The 20699-nt window shown below is 43.6% G+C and overlaps 1 protein-coding gene across 2 annotated transcripts in view; it reads left to right on the top strand.

Annotated features, from left to right (window-relative positions):
• LOC310960729 (adenosine kinase-like) overlaps positions 1 to 20699 on the top strand; it is a 108862-nt gene that overhangs the window by 39390 nt on the left and 48773 nt on the right. For both annotated transcript variants that reach the window (XM_083932507.1, XM_083932508.1), the window contains exons 5-6: positions 7635 to 7807; positions 10374 to 10482. In XM_083932507.1, coding sequence (XP_083788633.1) covers positions 7635 to 7807; positions 10374 to 10482 — 282 coding nt within the window. The remainder of the gene's footprint in view (positions 1 to 7634; positions 7808 to 10373; positions 10483 to 20699) is intronic.

Below are 20699 nucleotides of genomic sequence, written 5' to 3'. Positions count from 1 at the left end.
GACTGACTGAAACAACATCACCTTGTTTATCCTGTAAATAATTCACCCCTCCCGGGCAACAGAAACAAAATCAAGGTTGTATGTTTAACAAGGGAGGCAGGGAATGAAGAGGAGCCAAAAAGGAAGAAAAAAAAAAATCAGGTGTTTCCTTTTTAGATAAACTTTCTGCCTGGGGACAGCGTCACATCCCTGTTTCCTATGCAGTGTGAAGATGCTGCAATGAGATATGTTAGGAAGGGTGTGTGTGTGTGTGTGTGTGTGTGTGTGTGTGTGTGTGTGTGTGTGTGTGTGTGTGTGTGTGTGTGTGTGTGTGTGTGTGTGTGTGTGTGTGTGTGTGTGTGTGTGTGTGTGTGTGTGTGTGTGTGTGTGTGTGTGTGTGTGTGTGTGTGTGTGTGTGTGTGTGTGTGTGTGTGTGTGTGTGTGTGTGTGTGTGTGTGTGTGTGTGTGTGTGTGTGTGTGTGTGTGGGTTATTTTGTGTGCTCACTGAACTTGGCCTTTGATAGCTCTCTGAAGAGGGTGCAGAGATACTGCCGGGGACATTCCTTTCGTGTTTAACATCAGAACCTATGGAGCATGTCACCGCGTCATCGAGTTTGATGCTTATCATCAGGGGCTGTTCTTGGGAGCTGTCACCCCGCCCGCTGCCCTGTGTATGTGACACACGTGTGTACGCGGACATGCAAGCTGCCTACAATTGTTTTGGTGTTTTGTGTTGTCTAACACCACTCCCCTGGGGTAGTGAACTAGAGTCTAATATAGACAGACTCTTTATTTCCTTCTCACTTTTAGCATCCTCGCTCTTGTGTTTGGTGGGTTTTTAAACATGGCTGATAACCTGTAGATTTGAAGGCTAGGGTTGTGTGATATGCCCAAAACCTTTGATCCTGATATAGGACAATATAACATTTCTGGTAATTCAATAAATAGATAAATAAATAGTCTATATGAAAAAACCACATGACAAAACCTTTTTTTTGTTCACTCTTCTGTAAGTGAACGGGGAGATGGAAGATGGAGGGGAGCAAAAAAAAGAAGAAGAGGGAATGTAATGTAAATTTAACACTCGACAAATAAAAAGAGTGTTTTTTCATTTCATTGGGAACTTGTGTACATAATGTGCAAGGATCAGAACGTAAAGCGCTGTCTAAATAAAGTAAATATGGCCATAACACAGTTCAGCCTCTGGTTTTTCGTTTAAACGATATAAACAATTTGGAAAAACATATATTATAGATATTTTTATATTGTTTTGATGATTATATTGCCCAGCCCTTACATATTTAGAGTTTTTATGCTTGTTTTTGCATACCATAGATTTAAATCTATCTTAAATCATTCTCTCCCCTCATTCACTCTACAGTCAGGTAATAAGGCATACAATACCTTAAAAAAACCACATACACATAATTACGTGGTGCCTGCCTCGGCTTCTATTGTAGACACACCGCATGCATCTCATCGTCACTTCATCTTACAGTACAGTTCCCTGAGGTGCTGCGAACCTTAAGCCCGTCATGTCACCCCTCCTTCTATCCCTAGCAGCTGATTAAAAATGTGACAAGGTATGCATGTATCACATGCATAATACAAATACCATCTTAAGTGGGAATCTGCAATGAAAAGCCATCATCAAAGTTACTGGTCCTCGATTAATTATGTAATCCTGTTGTGGTCTCAAGTCTATTTGCATAACAGTAGTTGATGGAAACTCAGATTGATTTGCATTTGCACAACATTTTAATTCATCTTCATCTGGCTGAATTGGCACAAATCCCTATTGTTCACTGTAAACCGTGAACACCTTTTAAAGGTTCCATGAAATGATATCATTATTTCCTTAACATGATTAAATTCCTTTAGAAACAGGATGTTGTGGTGGTATATAACAAGTGTAAATCAATGGGATATCAGGATCGATCGATTCTATCAACTAGTCTTCCTAAGACCCACAAAAACCAAGCCGACATCAAGGAACTGGTGGTGACAAAGGCTGACTGTAGTGTCGACTCACATTACCTGTGTTTCGCCCAAAAAGTAGCACCAGATCACACTGCAAAGACTATAGCGTGAGAGGAAATAACTCTCTATACCAGCAGCTAACAGTAGTCTGTTTTTCTCATTCAAAAAGTGAAACCCAAAGACCAACATGGCGCCTCAAGTTGCTAGTTAGTCAGTTAGCACATTGACAACACAATCTGATGGTGGAAGAATATATTATATTTACCGTGTCCTTATGAATTATAAACACAAACGATTACAAGCAGCTTCTGCTGTAGAGCTCAATGTTAAAAAAAATCATAACTGCTATAACAAGTTTGCTTTTGATCTTACAGCCTCTTTACTTTCGCTGTTTGTTTTCCTCACTTCTGTTTATGTTCTTGTGCACTGGTTCGTTTAAGCTGAGCTTCCAGTCAGAATGACCTCTATCACCAACATGCTAAATTGGTCGAAAAGTTGTTGACAAGTGCCGACTAGTGCCAACGATGTGTGAGACGCTCATCGACGGCCCAACTTTGATGGCCTACAGTCGGCAGTGTGCCAGGTCTGTGGGTTCAACACAAGGTCATGATTGAATATTGCTGATTTCGAGTAAGAAACATTTTTCCAAGACGGTAAAGTTTTGGTTTAATGGGATCTTAAGAGACAAAAAGCAGCCCTTCATACAGTACAGAGTTGTTGTTAAATATAATTTTAATTTGATGTACAGCCAAAACAATAGGAAATGAGTCACTGTCCAAATACTGGACAGATTGCACAATACTGTGGAACATCATTAGAGCGTCAGTCAGCTTTATATTGTCCTGCAGCCAGAGCCTAAAGCTGCATGACAACTGTGAAACAACCATTACAAAAGGAGACTTGAGTAGTGATACACAAGCCTCCCAGCATGCTGGTGTGTCAGCAAGGGACGAGTCAGGCACTGATCAGAAGACGGGGTCCTGGATATTTGAAGCTGATATTGGACTGGATTCCCGTCGGGCTACATGCTATGCCTCCCCTTTGAGTGTTGATTGCAGAGAGGAGATTGTAGTTGACTGATCTGAAAGGAAATTACTGGAGAGAGAGCTTATCCATGCCTTTGACTGATAATCAGCTCATTATCGTGTTGATCATTTACAGCTCTCCCACTCGCCTGCTCTCTATTCTTTTAGCTGTGTCACTGAAGCAGAGCACAGAGACTTTTAATGGCTTGGCAGGGAGCCCACTGTGGTGAAGCAGGGTTAAAACAAGCATGCTAGCCCTGGCTAGTCTCCACTTTTACACAGTACAGGTCTCCACCCCACTTATCAACCCTCCCAGGGAGGAGAAAAAATTAAAGAAAAACAACAACAGCGACAACAACATATGCAACCCCAACGCGAGCAGTGCCCTAGCACCCCAACATGGCTAACTGTGCATGAAATTGAACTGATTGGAGTTATTGACCAGAAGGCTCCAGCCCCTGAGCGGACAGGGAGTATGGTGAGGGAGGGTGGCTTGTGTGTTACCTGATTGAGTGAAAAATCCTCAGCCGGTTGCTTTGATGCCCTGCACTTTACAGGAAAGAGTGATTTAATGGAAGCTGCCAGACCTCATCAATGTCAGCGCTCGTGGTAAGGGCCCCTGCTCCGCCGTGCTTTATATAAAAGCGCTCGCCATGACAGGTCCTGATGGACAGATGTTGCCAGTTGTTTTAACTGCACAGTAAAAAGAAACACGGATATCAGCCTGCACCTCTGGCTCTGTGCAGCAAGAAGAGGCTGTTACAGGCCACCCCGGCATGCAGCGCCCGCACCCTCAGCTATTTTAGGTCTCTATAAATAGCCCTATTGAATTTTTGCTGGGTTGATAAGCCTGTAATTAATGTGACCATCATTAAGCACGGACATGTTCTCCTCAAGAGGACCCTGCTGGTGAGGTGAAGTGAGGGGAATGTATACTTCTCCTCTGTCCTTTAAGGATGAACTGAGCAGTGTGAAAGGATGGAAACTAGAGGGGTGACCAACCGGCTCTCCGGTGATGTACAGAGGGCGCCACTTTGTTGCCAAATTGCAGGATAACACACAGTGTCATCTATCAACTCTCCACGAAAGCCGACTGTGCAGCGTCTTCAGTAGATCTGAATTGCATTGGGATTGCATCATTAATAGAGCAGAAATGATTCCCAACAACTCTGGGAGAATACATTGACCCCTCAGGGAGACTAGAAACAAGACAATGTTTTTACAGGAGGAATATCTAACTAGAGGTCCCATTACCACTACATCAATATACAGCAGCAAGTGAGCGGGGAGATGGAAGATGGAGGGGAGCAAAAAAAAGAAGAAGAAGAGGGAATGTAATAGCTTATAGCGCTAATGGCAGTCTGAACGCTCAAGTCCCAAACATTCAGCTGCCTCATCTCATCTGGGCTGTGTAATTGCCCTCCTGGAAGCTGCCACGTGAAGCGGCTGCCTCCGTAGTGAAGAGTGGCAGCTGCTGGATGTTGAGGCGGGCCTAGGTCAACACCCCAAGTGGGGTTCCTTGCAACCATGAGATGTCATAATTAATAGCTATCTGGGGGCCCCGGGGCCAGTGTTGGGCGGGCGGGCGAGATTATTTGGCTAAATGGAAGCCAAACAGAAAGAGACGGCAGACTTATTCTCCACTTAACATAATGTATACTTATCACTTTGCCTGTAGCGAGTACGCCTTTGCAGCATCTTAACCCCCCCCCCCCCCCCCGTGCACGCTTTTCAGAGATATTTTTCTCACTTGTTTGTATTAGGTTTCCCTTTCGTATCTTAACGTACCTAGAGATATGTCGCTGTGGTGTATCATGGGAACTTATTAATCTTTGGGGAACAGCGTTCTCCCTAGTTAAGTAAATATACATGAGCTGCTGTGCAAGATACAAGCTCCCAGCACCTTCAGAGAAATCTGTTACTTCAGCTTCAGCCTCCCCTCCCTCTCTTTCTCTCTCTCTCTCTCCCTCCCTCTCTCCTCTCTCTCTCTCTCTCTCTCTCTCTCTCTCTCTCTCTCTCTCTCTCTCTCTCTCTCTCTCTCTCTCTCTCTCTCTCTCTCTCTCTCTCTCTCTCTCTCTCTAACATGCCGCCGGGGGGCAAATCTCACTCTGTCTCATCTGCTGCTTAATTTCACTGGAGCGGCCCTCAGTAATGAAGCGCCTTGATGTACATTTGCCAATTTCTGCCTCTGCCACTGCGGTATAATTGGGATGTGACTAAGCATGAATACCCAGCGCAGGGTTGGTTGACCTCTCACCGACCCCGCGGATAACGCTTTTGTCATAATGGAGGTATTATCTCACGTAATCTGGGAATGGAGAAGGATTGTCTGCAGGGTGCCAGGGATGGAAATGAATTGATATAACTCTACGCTCCTGTGCACCACAGAGGGAAAAAAAACACCCCTGCAAGATACATTTTTTTACATGCTCATAATGAAGACATTTTCTTCTTATCTATTGCTGCTTTGTGTTTATTGGAGTAGGAGAGCAGCTTCTGGCAAAAGCAGGGATGGGTTTTATAGAAAGGGAGGGAGTTTGATGCTTTGGCACTAGAGGATTTCTCTGTATGCGTGTATATAGTATGTGTATATGCATGTGTTTGTCAGCCTTTTCCCTGCGTGGGTGCACTGTGTACTCATGCACATGTTAGTGTGTATGTGTGTCTGTTAATGACCCTGTGAAATGACAAGCTGAGCTGGCAGTGAGAGTACAGCCGACGGTCAGAGAGAGAGAGAGAGGGACGAGGAGGTGGAGGAAGCAGGAGAGTTCAGATGGAGGCGGAGGGTGGGGGGGTAGCGAGGTCGGTGGTTCCACTGTGATTCACCATGCTGTCATCAGAGGGACTTGGGCCCCTGAGTGGCCCTCTCTTTTCCCACCTGAGAGGGCTGCAAATGGAGGGGCCGCGCTGTCATTATTTACAGCCCGCAGCTCCTAACCTTGGATTCGGAGCTCATCATGGCAAAGAGAAAATCAAATAGGACTTGACGTGTACCCGAGCCAGTGACCTTGATAAGTGTTAGGCGCCTGCAGCAAGAGGTTATGGAAGAAGAGCTCATTTCTGTCGGCTTTCGCTGTGGATTTGCATGTGTATTGTTCGTGTATTTCAGCCAGGTGGGGAGGGAGGGGGTGGGGCGCAGCTGAATGACTCAAGATGACACGCAGTAGAGTCGCTCATGGGCCAAGATACATCAGGCATATGTGGCATTATTACTTCTCATGTGTTGGTACATGTACTGAAAAGATTAACTGAGTTATGGACAGAAAATGAATTGATTATTATTTTGAGTGCTTATACTGTAGTTTGTAATCAAACAGCTGGTTGCAACTTATATTAAAACTAAGGGTCACATCTCTGTTTGATATAACGCTAAATTGATACACAACGCAGAATTTGAAGATATCACTTTTGACTACTGGAAAATGTTCATCAAAAAACAATGTGATAAAGGAATAGTAGGGCTGGCCAATGCAGCAAAAATCTTCAGGTCATTTAATATCTCGATAATGATGTATCACTAGCATGTTTTCTGGTAATTCAATGAGTCCATATTAATTGTCCAAATAAGATAAATATTGCCATAACTCAGTTTGTCTTTTCATCATGGCAATAGAAATGATATTGAAATATGGGACGTTTTATATAGTTCTATCGATATATATCGACATATCGCCTAGCCATAGTTGCTCATACAAAACACACAATCTGGAAATGGGGCTACAGGAAAGTATGAAGTCAACATTTTTCATTTAAAAAAAAGGGATTGATGAAATAATCATTATTTGCAGTTTGATTTTGTTACCAGATAAAAGCCACAAGGTCAGCTGTGTTTGTAAAATGGCAGCTTTGATTTGAAAACACACTTGAACCTTGCTTAAGGTAATGGCTTTTTTTTCTACTGATTTATATATATATATATATATATATATATATATATATATATATGAACCATAGTTACCTAGAAACAAGAGGGGGGATTGCAAAATAACAGAGGGGAGCATCTCTGGATGGATGATGAAAATGCATTTTTCTTCCCCTACCAAGATGCTATTATGTCGTGTGAAATGATTAATTTCACACATATACAGGTCATCCCCAAAAGCAGCAACATCTCATTCACTAGGGGCCCCCGTCAGCAACAAAACAGGAGGCTGCCATAAAATGAGCAAACAGCAGCACGTACTCTACGTCAATAAATCTTTGGAGGTTAAACCTGAGCGCTGTAGAATTTGAGCAGCCCCCCACCCCCCTCCTCTCATCAGGTAAAAGTCACTGAGTACATCAGGACAGATGAGCAGTTCAGGGAGTGTCCTGTGGTAGCAGGTACACACACTCTCACACACGCAGTCTGTGTTTGCATAAGAAGGATGGAGCCTTGAATTATGGGGTTTGTGTAAATAAGGAGATGAGACTGTTTTTAGCACACATGGAAGAGGGAGTGCTTGGATGAGAACAGTGCCTCTATGTGGAGTGGAATTGGTCTTGGGTTGTTTACGACAGCTCTCAGCCCTCATATATCACAAGCAGTATGTTTGCTGTGAAGCTACAGTTTGTATGCCATCTGCCTCAGCTGAACTTGACCCTTCAAACAGACTTATATTTTGTAAACGGAGCTCACTGTAACTGCTGTTTTTATTTTCTCTCTCCTAGTGGATGATCCAGAAACCCCACAAGGTGGCTACTTTCTTCGGGTGCATCGGCACCGACCACTTTGGTGAGATCCTGAAGAAGAAGGCCGAAGAAGCCCACGTCGACGCGCATTACTATGAGCAAAACGTGGAGCCGACTGGTACCTGTGCAGCCTGCATCACCGGGGACAATAGGTTAGCCACCTTTCAGTCATCCCTGACCAAGAAATGTGCCTCTAGCTCAGATTCAAAATAGTCATTCTGGTTCATTTTTACATCCTCAGGCAGGCAGTTGACTCCTCTGGGCTGGAAGTCATAACAGGGAATCATAGCTCAGCTCACACATCAAAAGGAAAAAGAACAGCTTGAGTGTGTTTTTCCAGGCCCCCACTCAGTCTCTGCTGCCCCAGTGGGTTGTCATCCATCTATAGGCTGACAGTAGCAATGTGTTAGAGATGGCTGGGCTATCCCAGCTCTCACCTGTCAGCCTTTCTTGGCTGTAAAAGGGGCTTTAGCATCTCTGGCGACTCTCACGCTAGCATCATCAGCAGCAGCATGTTTGAGACAGCAGAGGTCAAAGCCTGCACACACACGCACACAATATCACTAACAGCAAGGGCTCCAGTTCATGATAGACCAGGTGTGGATCAATAACCCCCTTCTCTAAACATTCCACTCAACTGCAGCCCTTCATCCGTTGCTACTGGAGTTGTCAGTCAGTCAATGGCTGGACCTCAACTGCCCCGGGAGCCAGCCCTGCTGAATGGTCTTAGTGGGCTTGTTTGATGTGGCTCTGACACCTGAAAAGGTCAGGTGCCGTGCTAAGGGAGACGAGTTCTGTAATATTTCTTACAGGTGTTTAACAGACAGCTCAGGAGGCCAGAGGAAAGGTCGCCGGTAAGGCCAGATTGGAGGGGGGGTGGCTTTGAAGGATTGGCAGCCAGTATGTCACAGCCCCCAGGCTTTGATTAGTGCAAGTCTTCAAAGAAATGAAATCTATCTCCACTACTCAATCTGGCAATTTGAGTTCCAGTCCGTGGAGATACTGTAATTATCTATGAATAATCACATTTAAGGAGTTACGAAATAGGTTTATTCAGTTCTTGCATGTGTAATCAAAGGTTCAGTACGTCAGTCTCTCCAGGATCTCAGAGTATTTGTGCAGCCAAAAATGACTTGCGCTTATTATGACTTCTTTAAAGAACTTAAGGATAATCTCCACGTGTAATATGTTCCAGTTGTGCAGTTAGTTATGCAAGATGTTGAATCTCTTGTAACTTGTCTTTTGCCTTAATTTGAGTCTGTGAGGTAACCTCAGTGCATACTGCAATGCCATTTAGTCAAAGTGAAGTCAAATTTGACTATTGTTAACTCTGTAATATGTGCAGGATAAATAAAGGATCAAGATGATGTTTCTCTCAGACCATGGTGCTATACAAGTATAGAAGAAAACCTGAGGGTTTAGAAATACCAGCGAGAAAAAAAATGCTAGAATAATAACTGATAAAGAACAACAACAAGCTGTAGTGATAAGTAAATCACCCATGAACCAAATGTTTAATTACATGAGTTAGATTATAAATAGTTCAGCTTTGGTAACATTAATTAAATTGTCAACTGGCAAATCATGGTTGGAGGGTACCAGGATACAGAGCCACCAGACGAGTTGTGGGGATACAAAGTGCTTTGTCACCGTAGTTACAAGGAAGTCTCATTATGGAGTTTGATGTTTGTTTGTTATTTCTGGTATGGTTTGTTTAAAGTGGTTCTGAATTGAGTTATTTTTAATGCAGCAAAACTGGTGATTGGTAAGATTATAATTGTTTAAATTCTTAAAAGGAATTCTTCCAATTTGACCAGTTTTGTGAAAGAACTGCAGAGATCTCGCAAATATTGCAGAATTTGCAAAATTCTTGCTTTCTGTTTCCGCGTAGCTTATTGTAGTGTTTCAGTGTTTCCTTTTTAAATATATACCATTATCTGACATTTGAGAAGCCCTGTGCTTTGCTCGTCTGTTGGACACTCTTAGTAATGACACTCATTTTGTCTGCCATGCTTGTTCTAACCTTTGAGTCCATTACTGCTGCTCAGGTCAAGTGCAGTCCTAATCCTGCAGTCATATTGTAGCCGTCGTCACAGCACTCTGATCAACTTAGCCCTCTTTTCTCTGATGCTAATCGCGGTGAGCAGCCTTTTCTCGCCGTGTGAGAACGGACCTCTTCCTACAGTGGCGTCCACCTGTCATATGGTCGCCTAACAGTTTCCCCCTAAGTAGCGATGATGGTTGCACTCATTTTGATGGCCGCTCATAAAGCGACGGCACACAAGGACTGGCTAATGAGCTATGTTAAGATAATGCCACCTGCTTCACTTCCAGCTCCCACCACCACTACTCAGCTCAAGTGTTCATGTAGTAATGCATTTCTGTTGTTTTTCCACCTTTGTTAACAATGGAACACTTTAACAGGTGATATGATGAAATTAATAATTTGTTTGCTGACTGTCGGGGCATAAACATCCCTCTGCTTATTTTTATCTCTCCTTTTTTGATGTTTGAGATTTTTAAAGAAAAAAACATAAAGACATCCGGATGACTTTATTTCACCTTGGTTCAGACATTCTAGGAAAGCATTATCATCCTTTTTATAACGTGAAAGAACAAAGGGAAGTCTGGGCCCCGAGTGTTTTTAGGGATGTTTTTGAGACAAAATTAAGATGGATGATAAGCAAGGTGGAAGATTTATGGGGTCTGTCTCGGCAGGTCCCTTGTTGCTAACCTGGCAGCGGCAAACTGCTACAAAAAGGAAAAACACCTGGACTTGGACAGCAACTGGGAGCTGGTGGAGAAAGCCAAGGTCTATTATATTGCGGTAAGTGAGACCCTCTACACTCAAAATGACTGTTCCCCAACTCTATTGCCAGAAGAGGACAAAATGTTAAGAGGCTTTATTCAGGAAATTCCTCAGTGCGCCTTCTGCATTGTCAATATATCCATTCATCCTTTGTCGAGTGAAATGAGCTATGTTACCTATTGAGACAATACGGCTCCATTCCCCCTATTTCCCCCTCATCTTTGGCACGAAGCTGCAGTACAGTGTGAAATTGTTCTACATGTAATGCATTCATTCATTTCTTTTTTTTATGTGAAGACAAGCCAACAGGTGCTGTGAAAGTGTGAAAATTGATTACTCAAGTTCATTCGGCTTTACCCCCTCCTACACAATCTTCCCCCTACAGACAAAACACACATACAGATTGAGGAGGACAGATGTGCGCCGCTTAGACATTCACACACACTCAAGCTACACCACTGAGGTAATGTCTTCACTTACAGCTTCTGGAGTAGGATGGCCTGACATGCTCAAGTTTCACTGTTTGGGATTACATTTAATTCTGGCAGATCAACATTTTCTCTGATCTCGAGTCAAGATGATATCCCTGAAATCGCACTGCATTCCACGTCTTTAAACAGTTCATTATCTACATAAATCAGCTTTACAGCCCAGCCATCAACGTACTCTTTGGCATATTGTCCCAAGTTAAATCCACAATGGTCCCACTGTTGTCCGTGAGCCCACTAAACTTGAGTGTACTGTAGTCTAATAATGATGGAGGTTTCATAATTAGCCACCCAGTCGCAGAAACAAACACCCATCAGTGTTAGTGCAGGAAAGCAGATCAGTCAGTCCATCCTCCAGAGTTTGTGTGGTCTCATTTTTAGCCTCTGCTTCGCATTAGCAAACAGGGCACATCCTCTGCAAATTGGCAGTTGGGTTTTGCCCACATCCGACAGTCTTGCGCGCAGGGAAAAGCTTCCGTGGGATTTGAGGGGGGATAGAAGGGCCACAAATGGGTGTTTTGTCAGTGCTTGGAATCTCAAACGTTGTTTTCAGTGTCCCTCCTGGGCCTCTTTGTCAAAACAGAGGGATCATTCGCTTTATTAGGGGTCCCATTCGCACTTCTAAAGTACTTAGCCAGATACACTGCCCCAGCTATTCCCACTTAATACTGTGTGGCGTGTCTAGACCGGTGTTCACTAAGGCCTCCTCTCTCCATTAACCTTGTCGAGAGCACTCAGATGTATTTACCCAATTTACAGCCAGATTTTATATTTTCTCCCTGTCTCTCTCACTGTACCAACCTCTGCTGTGTATTAATGTGCTTTGTTGATTTTCATTAAACGACTGCTAGGCGGTATGTACGCAGTCTTGTACACACTAATCTGGAAATGTAATTATGCGCATGTGTGTATGTTAGCATGCCATTTGCTTGCACGTGCGTCCGTGTTTGTTGGAGCATGTGTGTTAAAGAGGTGATTGATGATTCCTGGCAGAGGCTCTCAAGGTGCCTGCTACTATGTGGTGTGATTGGATGAAAACAGAATTATTAGAGGGCTGTAGCAGCCAGTCTGGCTCATCCAGCAGCAGCGGCAGCAGCAGCAGCAGCAGCAGGGCTGGTGGCAGACGCAGAGCAGGGAGGCAGCACTGCCATTTCTCACAAAGAGAGAGAGAATGTTGAACTCCTGCCAAATGTTTGGTGGCAGGCTGTTGCTAGGAAATCTGGGTCCTTAGGCAAATCATTGCACAAAGACCAATAACAAAGGCGTGAGAGGGAAGAAGGAATGGCTAAATGCATTTCAGGCAGAGGATATCTTTTTTTTGTTGTTGAATACCATCGCTGCTGCAGTGATGTTTACAGTTATTCCTTTCCTCGGCGATTGTAAACATCAGAAATTGAGGGTGATGCATTGTGTGAAGGGGAGATGAGTGACTCTAATTGGTGGGGGTGATGTGTGCATGCTGGCCCAGTTAGCCTCTTCTCCCCCCTCCCCTCCCCTCCATCCCTTCACTCCCTCTTTCCTCCCATCCCCCTTGGCCCTCTATGGACACCCCCCTCCTCCTCCTACTCTCCTTTTGCTGTCTCCTTTGCCCCCCGCCCCCTTCTCCAGTCTCTCAGACACACATACACTTGCTGCTAAACACACACAGCATGCACGCACACATTCTGCAGCATACCACTGGCTTGTTTTTCTTACCACTGAACGCTTTGCCCTGTAATTTGATCTCCACTGCTTGATGCATCCTCCACGATGCCACTTTGAATTAACCTATGGCTCCACAGCTCTCCTTAGCCCCAGCTAATAAAATGGCCTCTCCTAACTTATGCCATCTACACACAAAAAAAGAAGCATACCATGGTCTTGCACGGAGCAAGTAACAGAATTGAAGAAAAGGGGAGACGGACAAGACAATTGACTGTGAAAAGGCCTGTTAATGACTCCACACAGATGGTCAGATGTAACCCAAGGATAGATGGAGGAGACACTTGCCTGTGCCAACTGGCCTGATACACAAAACTCACCCAATGAGACACAAGTTACAGAGCTGTTAGGTCACAAACCTGATCACAGCTGTGGACGCTGTTCATTTACGCCCTTAGCTAATGGCGCTATCCCCGTTAGCCTGCAAGAGGTTAGCCACGCCTGAGGAAAACAGCTTGCCCGCCTTTTTTTCAAACAGCGTAGCAACTTGAAGTAGAATGCCTCACACTGTTAACACTGGCACACTGCATATAGCATTAATTGGCAGTTGTTTTCTTGCCCTCACTGCAGGGGAAAGCTGAGTTCAGCTTCAGTCACCGTAGCATAATATGCAAGAAAAAGAGGCGAAGGGGAGGGCAAAAGCAGAAAAAAAGCGCAATACTGGCACCACAAGCAGCACGTCAGCCTGCTTACACTCCAGAGTGGCACACATACACATATATACACACACATTGTTACTCCGCCCCACCAGCCCCTGCAATTTGAAGCCAAAAAAGCAAAGGGAGAGGTTTTTCCACGCACACAACTAACTGACATCTCATCAGCCATCCGAAGGGCTGATTATTACAGAGGTGACTGCAGTGATGTCTCTGTCCAACTCAGAGGACTACTGTCCTCACGCTGACCTTGAGCTTCCTCTCTCTCTCTTCCTCTATCCTTTTCTATCCTCTGCTTTCCTTCTATTCTCTGCTCTTTATCTCCAATATTCCTCCCTTTCTCTGTCTCCATCTCCTCCTCCTTCCACCCTCTCCTTTCCTCTGTCTTTTCTCTCTTTCCTCTCCACTCTGTACTGCACCACTCTGCACTGCCCCTGTCCTTCCATATAACCAGGGAGGGATCACGAGGCAAAATGCAGGCAGTGGAGAGAAGGAAGGAGGGAGGGAGGGAAGAGACGTGGAGGGGGGAGAAAAAACTGGCAGGCTCCCCCTTTGTCTGCAGGCGATCAGTTACAGTCTTGGTTGCCGATGAAATTTAATCCCCACCGCATTTACATGCCAAGTTTGACTTCTGGCAAGCCTTATTAAATAGATTTGTAAATCATTTCATCTTGATTAGAATCTGTTCTCAAGGGATCAACATTTTTTTGCCTTGCTTGTGTTTTGTTATGTGCACAATCTGTGCCCAGTGGTGTTAGAATTTGAAAGTCAACCCTTGGTGGTGTTATTTTTTTGTGCGAGTGAGTGTGAGCAGTAGGTTTAGGGGACAAAGAGCGGTGGGTGCCAAGTCCCGTCCGTCAACGGCCAAGCCACTGTGTCAGCATGTCTCCTATCTCTGGAGGTCATGTTGGTGGGCAAGCAACTGCTATGATGTGTATTCCCTTTATTAGGCTGACACCACAGTGTCTTTAGCATGGAACAATGTAATTTCAAATTGTGTCTAATCAGATGGCATTTTGTAATTGCCAGCAAGCATCTTATGAATATGAATTCATAATTGTTCAATTATAAGCCGACTGCATCATATTTATTGGCTTTTTTTTCTCCCGCTGGCCTGGGCCAATTATAGGATTTAAATCTTGAGGCAATCAAGTGATAAGGGTGAGGCGTTTAGTGTTTGCTGTCACTATATAATTCTCTCGAATGTTAAACATGCATCTGGGAGGGCTGTATTTGTCAGAAGGCTGTGTGGAGGTGCACCTGCCTAATTGAGTGGTAATGAGCTGTCAGGAGTGCAGGCTTGGTGATTGGCTCTTGGCGGGGCGTCCCGTGCCAGTGGGATGTATGGGCTGGCCCGGCCCTGCTGGGGGAGCAGCCATCTCCACAGCCCTTCAGGCCCGAGTGGGCGGAGCGTGGTAAATTAGAGTGGAGAGGCCAAACGATGCTGCGGAGCCATCCTGTGGCTTTTACTCATCTGTGGGATTTATTTAGGTTGTTTACAATTATCCTTACCCCTGATTTGGTGTTAAATCTTCTTGTCAGAGGGGAAGAATATTTCAGATGTTTTGCTTTAGTACTGCACTCTAAGCATACACAATCAGAAGTGAAAGTACATTTTTTACTTAAGGAGACGGTGCATTATTGCATCTGTTTATGTCTGTAGAAGAATTGCAGTCCTGGTCTGTTCTAAAATCAGAACCATAGAGCTCTACATATGTACTGTCTGACATTTTACTTAAGTGTCTTAATTCTGAGTGTGAAATTTATGCACTATATATAGCCCTCAAAAATGGCAACTATGGGAGAAAAAAGCCATATAAATGACTGCTACTGATAATCCCACAATGCAATGCATTGCCTTTCTGTAGATAAAATTCAAAGTGGTATAACTCAGGACCTGGGTGATGATTTGGCGATGATGCAAAATGGTGATCAGAAATGTTGTGTTAATGTCTCACTTTAAAGTAATCTAATGACTTTAGGTCACGTTTTGCCTGACTCTACCCTAAACATACACATTCATTCTGCAATTTAAAAAAGCGCAACACTTACCAAGCTTTAAGTTTAAAGGTCCCATATTGTAAAAAGTGAGATTTCCATGTCTTTTTTGATTATAAGGTTGAGGTGCTGTATAAATACTGTGAAAGTATCAAAACGCTCTATCCACAAGGAAATACACACAGGCCATATTCAGAAACGGTTGTGATGTCACAACTATACTATATATATATAGAAAGTACCGCTACAGTGCCGTAACAGTCATACCCTGACTGCAACCACAATATAGAAATGCAGAAAGTGCAGATGCGGAGGACAGCTGACCAATCCGAGCAGACTGGGCTTCTTGGAAGGGGCGCTAAAATGGAGCCGCTTCAGACAGAGGATGAATGTGTTTCTTGAACATTCATTTTGGGTTTCTACTAGAACATGTTTACATATTTTAAAGTATGAACCTGAGTCTAATATAGAACCTTTAATGTAGCTGGTCGAGATGGAGCTAACGTTAACTACATTATAAACTGATAGTAAGTAGTAAGTATTTCCCTTTGAAACACAGTGGAGTATTAAGTATAAACTTGAAACAGTTTGAAAACTGTTGAGGATAAAGTTTACAGGATGCGAGGCTTGATTTAATTTTGTTATTATGGTGGAGAAGTTCTCATCACACTAAAAAGCATCTATCTTGGTTTGGATTTGTGCATTTGTGTGATTTTTATTATTGTTTTGTGTTATTATTTGTTAGGAATGTGTTCTAGCATCCTATTTTCAACAACAACAGGGAAAAAAATGCTTTAATCCACTGTAATTGCATCTTCAGGGGGCAGGGAAGGGGGGGGGGCACATTTTTGGACTCTGGCAGGCTTCCAGGCTGTAGTCCATATTACTCTACCAGCATACAGTGGCTCTCTCCTTGTACACCCACGTTACCTTGTAAAAACAGTTTTTCTTTTTCAGCAGGGAAAACACCATGTCCTTTCACCCCGGATTACTGTGTGCATCTGCTCCACCGGCAACAAGTCTGTTTGCCTCTGCCTTGCTGTAAAAGGGATGAAATAGTTCAGACTTAATGATATTTCTACTTTTCATCACCTTGTCCCTTTTCTCCGTCTGCATCAAAGCACTCGGTGTGTGTGTGTGTGCGCCCGCCTTTTTATTCATGAGAGCAAGTTGTGAAACATAGAATAATGTTTCAGTCCTACACTGGGATGTTGTGGCCATTTGTGTGAGTTCCATGGCTTAATTGAATAGACTGAGTAATTATTTGTCAAGTAATGCTGAGCAGAAAATAAATAGCCACTTTGCGGCCGTGAATTGTGCCTGATGGCCATGTGTTGATACTCTCACCAGGGAGAGTAAAAACCTGCTCTACTGGCTAAGTATCTGATTAAGATTCACATGATGAAACCGCAGGCGCTTTAGGATAGTGTGTCTCCTGGGCAAAGATAGTGAGTAGAGTTAAGTGTCAGACACGGTTATATTATCACGTTGGAGCCTAAAGCTTCGACTGAATAAATATTGCTTGAATATTCTCCTCGCCACAAACTATCTGCATCACTCGGGTCAGCTTGACAGTTTCTAAAAGCGGCCTACAAAGAATCACCACAGATGTGCATCTCTCTGTGCAGCAGATGCTGGACACTGTTCTCTGAGAATTGTTTCCTTCTGCAAGGTTTCATTTTTCCCTTTTATGTCGCTGTAATTTGTTTATGGTCTGTAATAAGCCTGTGCATATCTTCCTTCTGCCACTTTGGCCTTGATCCATTGCAAACTGCCAGTAACATTTTTTTTCTCTCTCCCTTTTTTAAAGAGACAAACTACTTCTGAGAATAACATCTTATTTTATAATGATTCAATAATTCATTCAAGTTATAATCCTCAAGATTTTCATTATATAACGCCTCAACATACAAACAATAATGTGTCAATTAGTGAACTAAGACATGCTGCCGTAGAGATGTTGTTACCTTTTGACAAAGCCAGGCTGTTCCCCCCTTCCCCCAGTCTTTATGCTAAGCTAAGCCAACCATCTCCCTGCCACAGCTTTACATTCAGTGGACAGGTTTGACAGTGGTATCAATCTTCTCATCCAACTCACAGCAAAACCACAAATACAGTGCTTACAGAAAGTCATGATACCCTTTTAAAATAGTCACTTTTTTTGTTTTACAGCCGGAAATGATAATACATAATGATAATTCCACCACAATTTACACATTTTGCCTTACAACTTTAAAGTGAATTTTTTTTCAAAATTTCTGAAAATTAATTTAAAAAAAACGGAAAAACTGGAATAGCAGTGTTGGAAAAGTGATATAGTGAATCAGGCACTGTAAACTGATTTCCCAGAATGTTGAATGATTCTAACTTTACAGAGCATTTTGACATATGTACCTGAAAATGTATTAATAAACCAATGCTGTAACGTAAAATGCCCATTACGAGATTTCCATGTTGTTTTTTTTATTATAAATCAGGTTGAGGGGCTGTATAAATATTGTGAAAGTATCAAAACTCATTCCACAGAGAAACACACACACAGCCCGTATTCAGAAACTTTGCCTTTAAATGAGCAGTCACCTTCCGTATTGTTGTGATGTCACAGCTATATATGTAGACGTGCCCCTACACTGTTGTTACAGTCATTCCCCAGCTGAAACAACGAGTGCAGATGTGGAAGACTGGCACACTGATCAATCAGAACACTCCTGCATTTTCTGTAGAGGGGCAAAAACAGAGCGTTTAAGACAAATTAATGTGTTCTTAAAACATTAAAACATGTAAACATGTTCTAATAAGAAACCCAAAATACAAGTATGAACCTGAAAATGAGCATAATATTGGACCAGTAAAGAATAAATAGCGAAACCTCAAATTTGAAATGCTTGGTAATGTGCCGGATATTTTCTTGACAAATGCTGAATAATCGAGAACTAGTTTCATTACAGCATTACTGCTTTTTGCCTGTGTTTCAGTAAGCATGTCTGGGGTTAGCACATGCATTGGGAAAGTGTTTATTTTTCATACATGGTCCCACTCAGACATAGGCTAGTACTCTGACCTTATCTATTGTTTCTCAAGTGTATATTGTAAGCAGCTTTGGAGGCTTTATAGAGACTTAGCCGGCAGGGCTGCCGTTGCTCTGGTGGAACATTTGGACCTCTGGCAAGTGTCAGATTTTCAGCAGCACATTAAATCTCTTAACCCAGTTCTTTTTCCCCTCCCCTTCCTCTCTCTCTCTGTCTCTCCCTCTCTCTCTCTCTCTTCCTTTTTCTCTTTCTCCCAACCATGCTAACAAGCTGGCTGTGATTTATTTTTCATGTGTGCTGTTGTTAGCCTCCGCCTTATTTTTTTTACGTTTTCCTCGCCACCTAAACTCTTGTGCCAGTGGTTAGCCTGGTGCCCAGGCCCTGAGGGGGCAGAGTGGAAATGCAGCCAGAGCAGCTGCACATCCACCCCGACTGGGCAAAGTCCTCCAGTCGCACTGTGATGGCGAGGCCAGAGCCACTTTGATTAGCATATCCATCCTTATTGGCCAGCTTGAATGTCATGCACTGTGAGCCCAGTCATCTAATGCTTCGGCTGGCCAACGGGGCCGCTCCCTGCAATTACTGATAGGGCTGCTTGTTCCAGTGTGGAAGAGAGGCCAGGGAGAGTGCCAAAGTGCCAAATGATTGTCCTCGGGTAAATAAAAAGCAGACATCTTCCTTTTTTGATGTTCTATATGTGCGTGCCTTATTTTCAGATGCTGTGGTGCAATCACATTTGAAAGCATTTTGCGCTCCCAACATAACAAGGGGGAACCAATCAAAACAATAACTGTGGTTCCTTTTGACAAAGCCCTTGGCTCACAATTGTCAGAAGATGTAAGCTGACTCATCCACACAAGAAGGGCATGTATCCCTGGGAGCGAGGGGCGAAAAGCTATGATGAATCTTCCCCTCTGTGCTCTCCTCTCTCCGCTGAGCCTGCATGGATTAATTACATGACTAGTAGCTAGTTTAGTCCCATTATTTATTTTTTCTAATGAATAATTTTACTCTCCCTCTCCGCCTAGATTTTATTCTGCTCAGGACTTTTTCGGCTTCACCCCGTGGAAATAAGAATGCATTGATTATTTTCCATCTAGCAAATATCCCACCAACTGAGGAATAACATGCCTTTCCCCTAATTGGTTTGTTTATCTTGAGCAACAGACTCTGGGTTTGTTTGGACTCTGGCTGGCATCCACACTCTGCAACCGCTCCTCAGCATGATTACTCACCTTGGGAGGAGGCTGCTGGAGCAAGGTTGATGTTCCCCGCATAGACATCAGGCTGTCATTCTCCCCGCTTATGTGACATCATTTGCCAAGACAGATTTGTTACAGGAAAAATAAATTCAGGCCTAAAAAGGGATTGATTTAAGGACAGGCTGCAAGTGGAAAAAGGCGACAGGAGGGATGGGGGCTCCCAGACACATTTCACCAGTGAGAGGGCTCGGGCCGGATCCAAACAAGCTGCCAACAGAAGATGGATTCTGGCTTCATGTATAATTGATAAACTGTATGTTCTAGGTGTCAGCTTTAAAGAGGGAGCTAGGACTATATCAGGAAGCTTTTTTTCCCTCTCTGAGGCAAGCATCATTTTTATTTTGTCCTCCCCCGTTCTCTGGCTTATCTTCTCAGTTCAGAAAGCCCTGTTGAAAATTATCGTTTTCTTTGAAGACGATGTTCGGGAAGTGCAGCTTTAAAAGCACATCCTGTTCCTGCGCCTATTAGGAGTGCTAGTCCAGGGCAGATAGCCATCTGCAAAGTTGACTGTACATCCTGAGTTATCAGGATTAGCCATCTCACTCTTGACACCTGGCACATTAATATTAGCTATGGCAGACTCTATCTTGCTGAAAGCAGCATAAAAGGATTAATGCAGCGCTTATCCTTTTGGAAATAATGCCCTTTATTGAGCGGATTTGACACTGTAAAAGCTAATGATGACATTGAATGGAGCAAGAATAAGTAATGGTGCATCTTCTCGTGTCATGCAGCCAGAACAGTCGCTATTTGCATTCCGACGGCTCAAACTGTATTGATTTTGCTGAAGGCGTTGGGTTGTTTTTCCTCTGCAGCAGTAAGGAAGTGTTACTCAATCATCAACGTCCTGTAGCTAATGACAGTCCCCTCCCTGCAGGCCCAATGACACGCCTCGTTCATAGTCTTATTGTACGCAACGATCTCACCTCTGAGCACTTTGGGCGCCAGCAATTACTGTACATGAAACACAATATGCCAGCATGTCACCCTCCCCGTCTGTCACACAGAGACTGTGGGGTTAATGTGGCTTTGCCCACTCACTTGAATAGTAGCAAATTTGTATCCTGCCAATCAGATCTATGAGTGTTAGCAGTACAGTAC

The sequence above is a fragment of the Echiichthys vipera genome (assembly GCF_963691815.1).
Source record: "Echiichthys vipera genome assembly, chromosome: 18".
Taxonomy (NCBI): Eukaryota; Metazoa; Chordata; class Actinopteri; order Perciformes; family Trachinidae; genus Echiichthys; species Echiichthys vipera.
Note: the sequence above shows the minus strand (reverse complement) of the source record. Positions and strands in the feature narration are given on the sequence as shown.